Raw genomic sequence first — 16,380 nt, 5'->3', positions numbered from 1 at the left:
GCAGGAGGAAAGGAAGCGCTGGGCCTGGCTGGTCAGGCGCCAGCCCGCGGAGACCGAAGCCTTCGGGTACCTCGAGCGAGGCAAGCCGGGCAGGGGACTCGGGGAGAGAAGGCTGCAGGCCCCACACTCACGGCGGCCGCTCCCCTTCAGAGTCCGACCACGCTTGGAGGCCCTGAACCACCACGTTCCCGGGACCCTTCCCCACCTTTCCCAGCACCCTTCCCCACCTTTCCCAGCGGATGACACTCGGAGGTTCCGGAAACGTCACATCCGGCGCCCGCTCCACCCACTCCCGCTCGTCTGTCTATTACATTCCCTAAGATTTAGTACTTGGAATGGAGAGCTAGTAGGTGGGGCTAGAATCGGCACCTGCGGAAAATCCGACCAATGAGGAGCAAACGACACAGCGGCCGTCTTGGTAAAGGAAAAGGAACAAGGAAGAAGGTGGAACTAATGACCAAGCTAAGGTTTGCTTTTAAAATTATTTTGATTTGGGGTAGCCCCTCATGACACTCACAATACTGCTGCATTTAAGGAGGGATTGCTGATCCCAATACAACTGCAGACTTAGCTAAACTAACCAGGATTTATAAATTGGGGACAGAAAGTCTTTCGAATGTATTTTTTAGCTTGTATTATACTCTACACAAAATTGGTAGTCTTAGTTATTAGGCAATATCTAACACTAATATTATTCCTTAGGAAAGAACATAAGTCTAACTTTTTTTTTTTTTTTTAAAGACAGGGTCTTTCAGTGCCACCCAGGCTGGCACAGGAGTGCAGTGGCGTGATCATAGCCCGCTGTGGTCTCCAACTTATGGACTCAAGCGATCTTCCTGCCTCCGCCTCCCAAAGTACTGGGATTACTGGCGTGTGCCACCGCACCCAGATGAGACTAACGTTTTAATGTCAAAAAACCTATAAAATATTCGGAAAAAAAAGAGTTTAATCTCTAAGAGCCACTGTGCAAAAGCAGTGAAGACCCAAAGATCTGTATGACACTGTTCCTGCCCTGAGACCGGGACAAGGTGGTTTTATGCATCAAATACAGAATGGCACGTTCTGCATGTAGATGTGTGTCTGTGTGAATCCATATACATCCTTTTTCCGGAAAGGTCCTACAAGCTTGCTAGTGATTCTGTCTCAGGAGACTTTGTGAAACATTAGGCTTTGGTTTAAAAGTCTCAGTCTCTGGGGGCCACTTTCCCAAAATTTGGGAGCCTCGCTGTGAGTTTGTTAGTGTGATGGCATGACGTATTATTCAAGGTCTAGCTTAAAGCCCTAATTCAGGTGTTGCCTCCTCCACCTAGCCAGCCTCCAGATCTCTCATTTCTCCCAAACTCTGTTGTGTATATATCTGTTGGAGTTAGGTGAAGTGATTCTGTGTAGTCATCAACTTTTCAGACTTAGGGTTGAAGTACTTACTTGCATCATCACCTCTCCTTCTGCCCCCAGCAAGCACTAATATGCATGGGTCTACTGTCAACTCTCATGGATCTACTACAGATAGATCTGGGAAGATAACTGTACAGGGCACGCTATTGTGTCTTCAAAACTCTCTCTACTGACTCTCTTCAGAATGTAAACATGATGGGTTGGGCCTAAAGAAATGGATGCACTGGAGATGCTGGTCATTGGGTGGGCATATAGTGCAGATGGAGTCCTGGCAGGAGGCAAAACAGGTCAAAATCGGATCCATTCAACCTCTCAATAAATGTTTACTGAGTGTCTACTATGTGCCAGGTTCTGTTCTAGGTGTTAGGGGTACATCAGCAAACAAATCCAGCAGGTGGATACTCTAGTGATGGAAGTATAGGTAGAAGTACAGCTGGTGGGGTAGGGAACAGGGGCATCTGCTCTCATTCAGCACAATCTCTAAAGTAGTTCTTTTTTTTTGTAATGTTTAGCTTTACAAGTAAAGAGAATTCACAAACATCCTAGATTTTAAAGTTATGATGAGAAGACTTTAAGAAGCTATAACCGAGACACACATATAAGGGGTGTGCATAGTCATAAACATAGCCAGTGCCACATAGAGGCTGTTCCTGATATTAGAAAGTTAACATGCCCAGTTTCTAGCAGTTCTTAAGGTAATAGCTAAGTGAATATAGGAAACAGGATCTAGTCTTTTTAGGGAGAGAATTTGTAAATGTTTCAGAGTTTTTGACATGTGGGGCAAAGTTCAATACTCAGCTTTCTAGGGACCTGAAATAACAAGAAAATCTTGGCCAAGGTGAAAATTTTACATTCTTCATTTCTTATTTAACTGGAAAAGTTTAAAAACTAAACAATTTTGTACACACAATCAGGAAATCAAAGCTATACAAGATTCTTGGCATAACTGATGAGAATATCCTACCTACCCCTGCACTAAAGATTGGAGGCTAAGCATGGAAGGTATTCCTTCAGCAAATAGGCTTCAGCAGCTCACCTAGTAGACTAAGACCAGGTTAGGAATTGAGATGCTGTTTCCTTCCAGAGCTCACTCCCAGCCATGAACACTTTTCCTGAATATAGCAGCCTCCATCTGGCCTCTTGCATATGCCAACGTCAGGTCTCTTGCACTCCCTCATGCTCATTCCTACCTGTTCATTTTTGGGCAGCAGCAAAAGATGCCTAGAAGGTGAAGTTCTTAATTTGAAATGTAACATCGGGGTTTAGAAAACACAGGCCTGGGCTGGGCGCGGTGGCTCAAGCCTGTAATCCCAGCACTTTGGGAGGCTGAGACGGGCGGATAACGAGGTCAGGAGATCGAGACCATCCTGGCTAACCCGGTGAAACCCCGTCTCTACTAAAAAATACAAAAAACTAGCCGGGCGAGGTGGTGGGCGCCTGTAGTCCCAGCTACTCGGGAGGCTGAGGCAGGAGAATGACGTAAACCCGGGGGTGCGGACCTTGCAGTGGGCGAGAGCGGGCCACCGCACCCCAGCCTGGGCGACAGAGCGAGACTCCGTCTCAAAAAAAAAAAAAAAAAAAAACACAGGCCTGGACTAGATGCGCTGGCTCACGCCTGTAATCCCAGCACTTTGGGAGGCTGAGACAGGAGGATCGCTTGAGCTGAGGAGTTCAAAGATATAGTGATTGCACCACTGCTCTCCAGCCTGGGCAACAGAGTGAGACCTTGTCTCTAAAAAAAAAAAACAAACCAAACCAAACAAAAAACCCAGGAGGATCACTTGAGCCCAGAAGTTTAAGGTTGTGGTGTGCTATGATCTCATCTGTGAATAGCCACTGCATTCCAGCCTGGGCAACATAGTGAGACTCCTATCGCTAAAAAGCAAAAAGGGAAAAGGAAAAGAAAAACACAGACCCATAGGAGTTTGGAGGGTGGGGGATAAAAACAAGGAAGACTCCAGGTGTGTTTCACTTGCAAGGTTTGTACTCTTGTGTTAAGTGACGTACCTAGAGGGACAATTGCATTAGTACAGGAAGGGCATTCATTCTTACCTACTACAATGCGTTCTTCAGCAGCTATGTTTTTTTTTTTTTTTTGAGATGGAGTCTTGCTCTGTCACCCAGGCTGGAGTGCAGTGGCACAATCTCGGCTGCAACCTCTGCCTCCCAGGTTCAAGCAATTCTCCCTGCCTCAGCCTCCTGAGTAGCTGGGATTATAGGTGCTCGCCACCACACTTGGCTGATTTTTGTGTTTTTTTAGTAGAGACAGGGTTTTGCCATGTTGGCCATGCTGGTCTTGAACTCCTGACCTCAAGTGATCCACCCACCTCAGCCTCCCAAAGTGCTAGGATTACAGGTGTGAGCCACCATGCCTGGCCACCAATGATCTTTTTAAAGCAAAAATCAGATTCTATCACTCCTGGGCTTAAAACTCTTCAGTGAATTCCTATGGCACTTAAACATTCACACTCCTTACTGGGGATTACAGAGTGTCTCAGCCCCTGTTGCCTTTCTAACTTCATCTCCCAATCTCTTTGCTTAATACTCTCCACCCATACCATCCAAACATCTGCTTTTCCACTCAAGACCTTTGCATGGCTGATTCCTTTTCCTGGGGTGCTTTTACCCTGATGTTCACTTGGCTGGCTCTGCCTCATCATTCATTTCTCAGTTTACATGTTACTTCGTCAAGGATAACTTCTCTGACCACCCATTCTAAGGAGCCACCCAGTCATCCTTCATTAGTTGGTCCTATTTTAATTTTTTAATTGTCTTGATAATGCTTACCACTGTCTGATACGATTTGGGTTGCTTATTGTCTTTCATTCCCCACTAGAATATAATTTCCAGAAAGTTAAGATCTTTTTCTGCCTTGCTCACAGCTCTATCCCCACTGCCTAGAATGGCTTGTGAACCCAGATGTGACGCTCAATGAACATTGTTGAATGTTCAAATATTGTTGGGATAAATATTGTCTCATTGACCCCAAAATGATTTACAGGAAAATAGTTTATTTTCCAATGATGATGAACAATGAAAAACAATGACCGTTATGATTTGGGACCCACTCTTCTCTGCAAGGCACTTAGAGATAGAAGCAGAAAGCCTAAAGGCTAGATGCCTTTATTAATTGAGAAAGTGTTTATTGAATATCTATCATGTTCATGGGTCTGTGTCTGGAATGGGTCTACCACAATGAAAAAGAAAAACTGGGCCGGGCATGGTGGCTCATGCCTGCAATCCCAGCACTTTGGGAGGCTGAGGCAGGCGGATCACAAGGTCAGGAGATCAAGACCTTCCTGGCTAACACAGTGAAAACCTGTCTCTACTGAAAATACAAAATTAGCTGGGCGTGGTGGTGGGTACCTCTAGTCCCAGCTACTCAGGAGTGTGAGGCAGGAGAATCACTTGAACCCGGGAGGCAGAGGTTGCAGTGAGCCAAGATCGTGCCATTGCACTCCAGCCTGGGCGACAGAGCGAGACTCCGTCTCAAAAAAAAAAAAAAAAGAAAAGAAAAGAAAAACTGAGTTCCAGTTGTTTTAAGACTTCGTGGATGAAGGTTTACAGCCATCAGAAGGAAAAAATTCTTTAAAAGATGAGCAATATTCTCAAGGGGAGGCTAGGTGAGCTCCATGCATTGAGACACTAAAACAGCCTGTCTTGAACATTGCTTGGGAATGGAGGGGCTATGAAAGCAGAAATGGAATGTGTACTAAAGACAAATTGTTCACATTGTTAAAATTTTTGCTATGAGTCCATTGGGAATATAAAATGACAGATTTAAAAAGTAAATACTTGGGAAGAAAAAGATATAGAATGAGCTGATTCAAATAAAGGGAAATGTAGCAAATGCCCTGGGATCTTTTAAGTTTGTGCATTATGAATGCATGCATATATGTTCCTTTTCAGCTGCAGTTGGAATTACCCAAAGAAGTTGTTCCTTGAGAAGGCTACTGTAAAACCAGTAGCATGAAGGTGAATCTGTGGTTTGGAGCTCCCCCTACAGTTTGTTTGAAAACTGGTCTCTCTCATCGCCAAGAAAAATGACCACTTTGGAAAATGAGTTCTTAGGCATGCTTGGAAGTATTTTCAATGTGTATATATTGTTTAATTTTATGTTTAAATGTGTACATGAGGAATCCATTTTATGTTAGACATATTTTTTTCTTTTGTTACCTGTTTCCTAGCTGTGGACTACATTAATTTATTTTCCAGTGAGTCAAAGTCTTTGTTTTAGGTCAGAGTGCCATTTTCAAGGTTGCGAATTTCAACACGAGTTAAATGACACGCGAAACTTTACAGCTATTTGAGAATTGGACATTTTGAGTGAGGGATTTTATCATTTTATATTTGGTTTGTATAGTTCTTTTCAAATATAGGGCCTGAATTATGACCAAGCACTATAACTTTTAATGAGGGATAAAGAATTGCATGCCACTATGTGTGTACTCTGAAAAATACTCATTTAGTTAGTCATTTGACAAATACTGATTATCATCTATGTGCCAGACACTGTTTAAGGCATTAGACATATATCAATGAACAAAGCAGACAAAAATTTCCCTGCCCTTGGGGATCTTATAGTTTAGTGATGGATGAAGGAGTGATGGATTATAAAAATTATTATGATAAAGAAGTCAATTACATAGTGTATTAGAAGGTTCAAAGTACTGTGAAAGCAATGGGCCCTGGCATAGGAAATCAGATTGAAGGAAGGGAGAAGCAGTGAGGCAACTGCAATTCCAAATAGTGTGGCCAAGGAAACTCTCATTGAAAAGATTTGAGAAAAGACTTGGAGGTAAGAAGAGCTTTCCAGGCAGGGAATAGCAAGTGCAGAGGCCTTGAATCAGGAGCTTGCTGGTGCATTCAAGGCACAATAAGGGGGCTCAGCATGCCTGGAGTGGAGTGAAGGGGAGTGTAGCAGTAAATCATGTAGGGCAAGAGTCAGCAAACCAGTGCAGCCTGTTTTTGTAAATAAAGTTTTATTGGAACATGGCCATGCTCATTTGTTTATGTATTTTCTGTGGCTGCTTTCATGCTACAACCACAGAGTGGAGTTGTTGAGACAGAGACGATCTATCCTACAAAGACTAACATATTTAACTGTCTGGATCTTTATAGAAAATATTTGCTGACCCCTGCTGTAGGTAAGATTTCACAGGCCACTGTAAGAATGTTAACTTTGACTCTGAGAGAAATGAGAAGCTATGGGAAGGATTGAGCAAAAGAGTAATGGGATCTGATTTGTGTTTTGAAAGGATCATTATGGCTGCCATGTTGCCAAATTTTAGGGAAAAGGCTGGGAACAGGAAAACCAATTAGGACTGTGGTTCAAAAGGTGTACCAACCAGGCACATTGGCTCATGCCTATAATCCCAGTGCTTTGGGAGGCTGAGGGCGAAGGATCTCTTGAGGCCAGAGTTTGAGATTGCAGCAGTGAGCTATGAGCTATGATCACACCACTACACTCTAGCCTGGGCGACAGAGTGAGACCCTCTCTTAAAAAAAAAAAAAAAAAAAAAAAAGATGCACCAATGTGCTCCCAAGACACTACAGCAGATTCATCTGGGTGCAGCTGGGTATTTTAAATTCGTGAAGGATTCATACCAATACCTAACATCTGTTAGATATTGTATGAGCTTCTGGCTAGTAGGTATAGTTCACAGTTTCAACATCAGGTCATGCCACATTCCTTTCAATGATACTGTATCTTTGTGAAGCTGGATTTTTGGCAAGTGACCTGTGCAAATCAGTGTGGAACAGGAAGTGATGCTGGTAGTGTCCAACTTGATTCTAAGGTTTGAGATGTGCGGTGCCCAACTGGCATACATATCCCATTAGCAAGTGATTGTGGCTAAGAGTAAGGTTTTCTTTTAACTTAATTATATTATTTTTCAGATGGCACCTTACTTGTTAGACCATTGTATTAGTTTCTAGTCGCTGCTCTAACAAATCACTACAAATGACTTCAAAGTTTCCTGCCCCAAGCAACTGGAAAAATGGCATTACCATGAACTGAGATAAAGAAAATTGTGTATGAACCAGGTTTTTTTTGTGGGGGGAGGAAGGCAGATGGGAGATTCAATTTTATACATGTTTAGGAAAGAAGATACAAAGAGAAGGAAATGATATACATTCTGACCAGGGCCTTTCTCCAGATTGTCCACCCATGAGCCCTTTAGGCTGTTGTGTTTTGACTTCTTACTCAAAATATGAACTGAGCAAGTACAGAGGTGCCATGTTAGAGAGAGGAGACTCAGCAAGCCTTGTCTGACTCAGAGTCTTAACTAGTTTGGGGCAAATGGAGCTCTACTTAAGGGAACAGAGAACTACAGGGTTCCCATGTTTAAAATAATTATGTCAAAAGATTGAGCAGGATTTTAGAAAGATGGAGGCAGCAGTGTTGTTTTGAATCTCCTCAAATCCTCTCATGGAAATAGATCAAACCAAACAAAAAACCCATGAGTAGCCTTTACCACAAAACTAGATGACAGTTTTCCCTATGAACCCCAAAACAAGAGGGTGGGGCAAACCATCACTAATGGTCACCAGACTTGCCTGGTATGGTATCCGCACAGGAGGGAATGGCAGACAGGATGCCTTCAAACTGCCAGCAGAAGTTCACTGGAAAGTACCATGGGCCAATGTGAGAACAGCAGCTGAAACTCTGAGGGTTTTTTTTTGCCCAGTCACAAAGTGAGTAAGTACGAGGGACCTGTGATAGACTGAAGCAGTGAAGCAGTCTAATCCCTTCCCACTCTTGAGCCCGAGCAGCCAGAGCTCCTTTCCAGGATGCGGCCCCACACAGAGGACAAACTACTGGGAGGAACAACAGATACAAAGGATAAAAATCAAGGAGGGAAACAGAGCTGGGAAATCTCAAAAAGCAAACCATCATGTCATTTGATACTACATTTTTTAAAAAGAGAAGTTTGGGGAAGTTTTAGAAAAGTTATCCTTAACACCTCCTTTTCAAAGTGCAGAAAAATCAATTTCATCTAAAAATGAATAACAGAAAAGGATCGTAGTCAAATCCCATACAAAGGTATTATAAGAAAAAAGAGAATAAGCAGCAGAACAGTATCCTCTCAGACAATAAAAGCAAGTCAGAAAAGACAGGCCCACAAGCTGATCCAAAGAGTAACCTGCTATTTGAAAACTAGCTAAAAGACATTAGGAAAAAACAATGCAAAAGATGAAAGGACCATAGAGGGCAGGAAGGGAAGTTACTGAATGAGTACTGTACAGAGTTTTTGTTTGGGATGATCAAAAAGTTCTAGAGATGGGTAGAGGTAATGGTGGAACAACAGTGTGAATCTACTTAATACCACTGAATTGTACACTTAAAATGGTTAAAATGGTAAATTTTACATTATGTGTATTTTACTGCAATAAAAAGGGTGAGAGAACATATAAATCAAAATTAGGTGAGATGGTAGAACTCAGAACAGAATTAAAAACAAAAGAAAAACTTCAGAAAAGAAGACTAAACTAAAACGAACACAAGAATGAACAGGCTGGGCATGGTGGCTACATTTTAAAAAACACCTGTAATCCCAGCACTTTGGGAGGCCGAGGAAGGCGGATCAGTTGAGGTCAGGAGTTGAAGACCAGCTTGGCCAACGTGGCAAAACCCTGTCTCTACTAAAAATACAAAAATTAGGCCGGGTGCGGTGGCTCATACCTGTAATCCCAGCACTTTGGGAAGCCGAGGCGGGTGGATCACCTGAGGTCAGGAGATTGAGACCAGCCTGACCAACATGGCAAAACCCCATCTCTACTAAAAATACAAAATTAGCCAGGCATGGTGGCGCATGCCTGCAATCCCAGCTACTCGGGAGACTGAGGCAGGAGGATCGCTTGAACCCAGGAGGCAGAGGTTGTGGTGAGCCGAGATCGTGCCATTGCTCTCCAGCCTGGGCAACAAGATCGAAACTCTGTCTCAGAAAAAAAAAAAAAGAAAGAAAGAAAGAAAAAACATTAGACAGGCGTGGTGATGTGCGCTTGTAATCTCAGCTACTCAGGAGGCTGAGGCATAAGAATTGCTTGAACCCAGGAGGTGAAATTTGCTGTGAACCGAGGTGGCACCAGTGCTCTCTAGCCTAGTGACAGAGTGAGAGTCTGCCTCAAAAAAAAAGAAAAAAAAAAAAAAAGAATTAACATAATGGATAATGCCTTTAAAAAAGAAGAAATTTTTAAAAATCAAAAAGAAGATAATAAAAAGGATTCTAGAGAAATAGCAAATATAAAAGATACGCAAAAAAGTCAGGACAGTTCTGAAAAGAGTAATGCAAACACATAGAAACATAGTATACCATAAAAGTGACATTTCACATCAATGGGACAGATTATTCAGTAAATCGTAATACGTACATGTTGGGGTAAAAATAATTTATCTGGAAGAATCCTTAAAGTGGCAAAAGTAGATGCCTCTAAGGGAGGGGTAGGTGGTGGCTGGGAAACTTGGGGAAAGGGTGAATTTCCATTGTCACCATTTTGTGTCTTTTCAATGTTCTATCATGTGAATCTATTACCTTTGAAGTCTAAAATGCCTGTGTTCAAGTCCAAACCATTGCTAGCAGTTGCTAGCTAGCTCTTAATCTTGGGCAAAAATTCTTCAGATTCTCTACCTCCTTATCTGTGAAATGGGGTGAATAACTTAGCCAGGTGCTGCCAGGCACAGAATAAACTCTCAATAAATATAAAGTGCTGGTGGAAACAACCCAAATGTCTAGTAACGGATGAATGGATAAGCCAATGTGGTGTAGTCATACAATAAGAATAGTATGCAGTATGAAAAGGAATAAAGTTCAGATACACACTACAGCATATAGATAAACCTTTAAAACATAGTACTAAATGAAGCCAGATACCAAAGGTCACATGTTGTATGATTCCATTTGTATGAAATGTCCAGAAAAGGTAAATCCAGAGATTGGTGGTTGCCTGGTGCCAGAGGGAGGAGGGAATGAGGAGTGACCGCTAATGAGTAGAGGGTTTTCTTGCAGGGGATGATGAAAAGTTAATGCAGATAGTTGTAATGATTGTACAACCTTGTGAACATACTAAATGCCACTGAATTGTACGATTTTTGTTTTTTGTTTTGAGACTGAGTCTTGCTCTGTTACCCAGGCTGGAGTGCAGTGGCACGATCTTGGCTCACTGCAACCTCCCCCTCCCAGGTTCAAGCGATTCTTGTGCCTCAGCCTCCTGAGTAGCTGGGATTACAGGTACACACCACCACGCCAGGCTAATTTTTGTGTTTTTATTAGAGACGGGGTTTCACCATGTTGGCCAGGCTGGTCTTGAACTCCTGAGCTCAAGTGATCTGCCTGCCTCAGCCTCCCAAAGTGCTGGGAATACAGCCGCTCCCAGCCGCATCGTATGGATTTTGAACAGTGAATTTTATGTTAGGTGAATTATGTATCAGAAACTAATTTTTTAAAAAGTGAATTACTGATTTTCCCATGGTGACCATCCACTGCCCCCATCTTCCCTTCCCCCACCCATTCTTCTCCTGCCCTCCCCCCAGCGCCCCCAACCCTTTCTACCTCCCCCTGTGCCTCGCAAGGAGGGCCCCCTCCCGCTAAGGAGCGTCTCTGGACAGCTGGGCGCCTGCGTCTTGCGGTTTTCGGAGGGGGACCCAGGGCGCATGCGCGCCCACCACTCATCCTGTGAAAATGGACGCTCCAAGCCGTTTTTTTCTCGTGTACTTCAGTTAATGGTGATGGCCGAGAAGGTTGCACGTTCTGGAATGGGTGGAGGAGGATCTGGCGGGCCTCTTAATATTTAAGTCTCTCCAGAAGCTTGATTTCCTCTGCCTGTAACCTCTGGATGCCGTGGTCTGAAAGCCAGGCTGGCTGCCTGCAGGCGCTTGCAAACGCTGAGGACTTCGGAGACCCACAGGCCTTCCCCCTTTGCATGCAGAGTGACCCAAGCCCATTGCTGAACCTCACTAGTAAAGTGGCACAGTGTTACTGGTCTTGTGTGTTGTTGTGAAGGTGAACTGAAGTAGTGCGTCTCACTGCCCCGTGCATAGGTGTTGGTTGAATAAATGGAGATCCATACTCTGGGGTCTGTCCTGGGCCAGCTTCATGCTGCTGCAGTTCACTTGGCTGGGCCCCCGGTTATCAGCTGCACCTTGGAGAGCTGTGAGCCCTTGCCATTCCCCTGGTAGATTTCCCTATGTTTTGTACTCACTTTCCCAACTGTGATCATGTATGTATAAGGTAACCCAAACCTGTTGATGAGTCCTGAATCTTATTTTCTGAAATACCTATCTGCTAGGCTATGAGACATAAGGCCATCATCCATGGGAGATTTTGTACATTTATTTTGGTCCACCCAGCCTCATCTTCTGCCATCTTCAACTTATATCCAAATTTTATTCTTTTAGTCCTAGCCTCAGATTCTGCATCTTACTTCTGCCATTTTCCCCATTTCTGATTCCTTGTATAAGCCCATAAAATCTCTCCCCATTTGACCTTCTCAGTCCTGGACTATGTTCCTTCCTGTTTCCTCAATTCTTATCCCTTTCTGTCTATTCTCCCATCCAACTTTTAGTTCCTTCCTTTTTTTTTTTTTTTTTTTTTTTTTGAGATAGAATCTCGCTCTGTTGTCCAGGCTGGAGTGTAGTGGCATGATCTCGGCTCGCTTCAACCTCCACCACCCGGGTTCAAGCGATTCTCCTGCCTCAGCCTCCTGAGAAGCTGGGATTACAGGCACCTGCCACCACACCCAGCTAAATTTTTGTATTTTTAGTTTTTAGTTTGTATTTTTGTATTTGTAGTTTCACCATGTTGGCCAGGCTGGTTTCAAACTCCTGAACTCAGGTGATCCACCCACCTCGGCCTCCCAAAGTGCTGGGATTATAGGAATGAGCCACTGCACCTGGCCATAGTTCCTTCTTTCTAATGCAATCTTTGATCCCCACCCCCACACCAAAGAAAACTCACAGTCAACAGCATCTCAAAACTGAAAAGGCCTCTTTATTACTTATCTATTAATCAATTCTATTACATTTCTTTATTATGTTTTAAAAATATATCAGAATAAATAAATTAGTATCTATCTATATATGTGGAAAACCAGCGGTATCCAAAGTAAAACCAACAATCTCAGCTCTTAGATTGTGTAGCCATAGTATTCAGCAATTTCCATCTCTCTTTCCCTTTCAATGAAAAACTGCACCTTCCCCAGAGAGGTGTACTTGGCCGCATTCTCACGCTCTTGTTGAGCCTTTCTCTTCATGGCCTCACGCTCTGGCCTCTGCTCTTCTGTGATAGGCGTTGACATTACTGGCTCAGGAACAGTGGGTTTCCTCCATGGACGGGGTTGGAAGCTGAAGTCTTGGATTAGAAATTGATTTTGAGGCTTGGGCAGTGACTGGAGATTGGTCACAGCAGTGGAAACAGGCTCCCGATGCAGAGAAGTACAAGATGATGTTTTGTAGAGTGATGGCCTAGAAACTGCAGATTGAGGGACAGTAGGCTGGGTAGGGTTGGCTGAACCAGGTTGGGTTGCTTTGGTCGAAATTGGCTGAGCTGGTGTGGCAGGACCTGGCAAAGATGTGTTGCTAGGAGCTGGTCGGGATGGATTGACTGCAGTCAATTGAGCTGAGTTAGTAGAATCAGGTTGAGCAGGGTAAGCCACAGCAGGCTTACGTGAGACCGGAGGGTTTGGCCGCCGAGAAACAGGTCGAGCTTGAGGTTTGTCCAGGGCCAGAAAGGGCAAAGGTATCAACTTGACCTTCCCAGGTGGTGGCAACTCAGAGTGGGATGGAGATGGACACTCTTTTTCAGCACTACCATCTAGTTTCTGGGCCTTGACTTGAATTTTCTCCGGGCCTTTACCCTCACGTTGGGTATCCAGCCATGGTTTGAGAGCTGGGAATGGCTGGCGGTTTTGGGTGTTGCTTGAGCTTCCCAGGGTCCTGGAGGAAGAGAATCCAGTTTTCTTATCGATCTTTTTCCCGAGTGCATGGAAAACTTGCACGGACTCCAGCATGTGCATGCCCAGGGAGCTTCGGGGCTTTTTGAAGATCTCTTGGCTAAGCTCAGGTTGATTTTTCTTCCGCTTCATATTGGGAATGGTTTGCTTCTCTTCTACCTTGATGTTGTTCCCTGACTGCTTACTCTCTTCAGATTTCTTGGAGCTGTTTTTTCTGTTCCCTTTGGTCTTTTCCTGCCCATGGCTCTTCGCTTTGCTGATCCTGCTGGATGCTGCTTTGTGAGGTTTGTTGCTAGAATGCTTGGCCTTGTTCACAGAAGCACTGTCACTGACTGTAGCACTGCAAACAACCACTTCTCCCTCTAATAGGCACTCTGGGTTCTTTGGCTGGATTTTGGCCTTCGGAGCACCCTGGATAGGCTCGGAAGCTTTATGCTTGTTCTTCCTGTCTTGATCAGAGTGACCCTTTATGACACATGACTTTTCCTGCACCTGATTTACCTTGATGGCACTGGTATCTTTGGCTGTCTTTGCTGAGGGACTTTTGGGTAGGTCAAGATCCTGTAAGGAACTGAAGATTGGGGGGAGGTGAGTATCCTCCACCAATGTAGTGATGTCTGCCAAATCACTGCTAGACTCAATCTCATTTTCAAATATCCCTTGGTCCTCAAGACTCAGGCTGTTATTTCTTAGATCAGCATTTTCAGAACCAGGCTGCTCCTCTTGGCCAAGAGGATCAATGCAGGCCAGAAGTGGGTGAATATCAGGGATTTCTAAAGGAAGTAGTGGAGGATCTTGATTTCCTATTAGGATCTGGTAGACATCTAGAGGCTTTGAAAGGTTGGTTTTAATCTCATCCAAATTCTCATTCTCATTTTTTTCCTGGCTTGGAACTGGAGACAGTGTCAAGAGATTAGTAGGACTCTGGACTGGAGTTATCATTGAAATGTCCCCAAGCTCAGGTGATGGGTTACTCTCAAGTATCTGGGTATTTCTGCTACTGAAGGACTTGGAGAATTCTTGAGTTTGTGGCAGACAAAATGTCTGGCTTGGAGATTGCAATCCCAGGGAAGTATCCATCCCCAGGGAAGTTTCCATCACTACAAAGGAATCAAGGAAGAAGTCAGTCTCTGGTAAGTGAGATGCTCCCCTTACACACCAATGCGGCAATCGGATACCTTTCCAACATGGGCAAGGCATTTCTACTAGCTCTTCTTAAGGACCATGGACAAGACCTGTATTAGGAGATTGGCAGTGACTGTTCTCTTACTGGTTATCATTTGATGTGATTGTTTCTTGGTTTTCTTTGCATTTCATAGGGTTGTTGTAAGTCAAAAAGTGAAAGTGATTTTTAAAATAGGAGATGTTTTATAAAGCCTCACATTCTTATAGGGTCCTTTCAATTCTCTCCACTCTCCTGAGAGAATAAGAACACTTTACACCATGGACTAGGGGAAAGAGTGGAGCCCTTCCTCATGAAATACATAAGCAAGCACAGATTCTGAGCCTGTTTGTTTTGGAGAGGATCTCTCAACACAAGGTCTTAAATCCTATTGTAAGTTAAGGAAAATCAAAATGTCACTGCCAAAATAAGAGTTCTGAACTGCCTTCCAAAGAGACTAAAGTAATAGATTAAGGAAGGATATTACAGCGTGGTAGTGCAGAGGAAGTGATCGGTCAGGGCACTAAACAATGTATCCCTGAGTATACTCTTGGGACTCTCTTACATGTAGCATAGATGGCCATTATAGTGTTCCACTTTCCCACCTATAAGGTGTTCTCACATAGAGTCTGCAAATGGAGAGCACTGCCCAATAATAGTGGTTGAAGTCTCAGGACTTAAATTCTACCTATCCGTGGACATCACACAGCTACAGATTTGACCCTCTTTTTCTATGCTGACATTATTTCTCTCCTTTCTTGCTGTTTGTACTCACCTTGAACACTGGTTTCTGTGATGGGTTGAGTAGACACAGAGTAATACATCCCAGAAGTAGAGACTGGTGGTAGGACATTTGTGGGCTGAACCTCCTTTAGCACCATCACCATTTCTGGTTGATGGGCAGAAGCCCTATATCCTGTGTATGACACAGAGCCATAGGATGGCAGGCAGGATAGTTGAGGTCCCAGTGTGCCTTGATTATAGTAATAGACCTGACTTCCTATCTGGTAGGGAAGTGACAGGCTATGGCCCTGCTGATTTGGAATTTGAGTTAGTGTGCCCTGAACAAGGCTGGCAGATAGTGATGGATACAGAGGGACCACAGTATTGGTATCTGAAGTTTTATCATACTGGGCTGTCATAGACATGGAAGAGACAGCTGTATTCTGGTCAATGACAGTCACAGTGAAGTCCCTGAGTGAGGATGACTTCTTTGCTGTGCTTGCTGTACTATCCCACTCAAAAATGCCTGGATAAGAGGCAGCTGAAGTAGAGATATGGCTCTGGCCAGTAACCCCAGACAACATGCCAGTAACCCCAGACAACATAGTTGTGCTAGAATGTTGATAAAGGTAGGCACTGCCCATGATTGGCTGGAAGGAGGTGCCAGAGGCTGATGGCTGTAGCCATGCTGAGCTGATGGCTGGAGCAGAGGCTCTGGAGAAGTTGGAGATGCTTCCTGTTAAGGAAGCCACATTGCTCACCACAGGAAGAGAGAGCTGCAGAGAATTTGCAGTTCCAGGTAAAGACGTATTTTGGAAATCTTCTGTAGGAAATAAGAGAGAGACGAAAAAAACCGATGAGATTGAAAAATTCTCACTTATTTGAAGAACAGCATTATCTTAAGGTTGTTGCAATCAGGAAGCCTGTAATACCAATACTCACTGAGATACCAAAAGCCAAACAGTTTATGATGGCCATGAGTGCTGAGGCAGTTTGGTCCTCTTCTGACTTGGACACAGATGTGAAGACCCAAGTGGTCTGGGTTCGTACATTATTTCCTAGGCTAGAAGCAACCTTCTCCCTTCCCTATCTTTCCCTTGAATCTGGGTTAGTATAGACTCATAACTATTTCCTAGAATTGGAGCATTTTA

The 16,380-nt window shown here is 43.9% G+C and overlaps 2 protein-coding genes and 2 long non-coding RNA genes across 9 annotated transcripts in view; 2 read left to right on the top strand and 2 right to left on the bottom strand.

Moving 5' to 3' along the window:
- STAMBP (STAM binding protein) overlaps positions 1-322 on the bottom strand; it is a 36,704-nt gene extending 36,382 nt beyond the window's left edge. For 2 of the 6 annotated variants that reach the window (XM_031655274.1, XM_031655275.1), the window contains exon 1: positions 71-209. The gene's annotated coding sequence lies outside the window, so the exon portion shown is untranslated. The other 4 variants (XM_031655273.1, XM_031655277.1, XM_031655278.1 and 1 more) reach the window with 4 other exon arrangements.
- LOC103877061 lies at positions 214-1,730 on the top strand. Its single transcript, XR_636606.4, has 2 exons — positions 214-467; positions 742-1,730. It is a non-coding gene; the product is annotated as an uncharacterized LOC103877061 (long non-coding RNA).
- Positions 1,731-4,892: 3,162 nt separating this feature from the next.
- LOC103877062 lies at positions 4,893-5,538 on the top strand. Its single transcript, XR_636607.4, has 2 exons — positions 4,893-5,018; positions 5,305-5,538. It is a non-coding gene; the product is annotated as an uncharacterized LOC103877062 (long non-coding RNA).
- Positions 5,539-12,363: 6,825 nt separating this feature from the next.
- C14H2orf78 (chromosome 14 C2orf78 homolog) lies at positions 12,364-16,177 on the bottom strand. The gene is made up of 2 exons (XM_031655272.1): positions 15,282-16,177; positions 12,364-14,444 (listed from the first exon to the last, which is right to left on the bottom strand). The coding sequence occupies exons 1-2, from the start codon at positions 15,871-15,873 to the stop codon at positions 12,520-12,522; spliced, it is 2,517 nt and encodes an 838-aa protein (XP_031511132.1). The 5' UTR covers positions 15,874-16,177; the 3' UTR covers positions 12,364-12,519.
- Between the last annotated feature and the right edge of the window lie 203 nt (positions 16,178-16,380).

This window comes from Papio anubis, chromosome 14 (assembly GCF_008728515.1).
Source record: "Papio anubis isolate 15944 chromosome 14, Panubis1.0, whole genome shotgun sequence".
NCBI lineage: Eukaryota > Metazoa > Chordata > Mammalia > Primates > Cercopithecidae > Papio > Papio anubis.
Note: the sequence above shows the minus strand (reverse complement) of the source record. Positions and strands in the feature narration are given on the sequence as shown.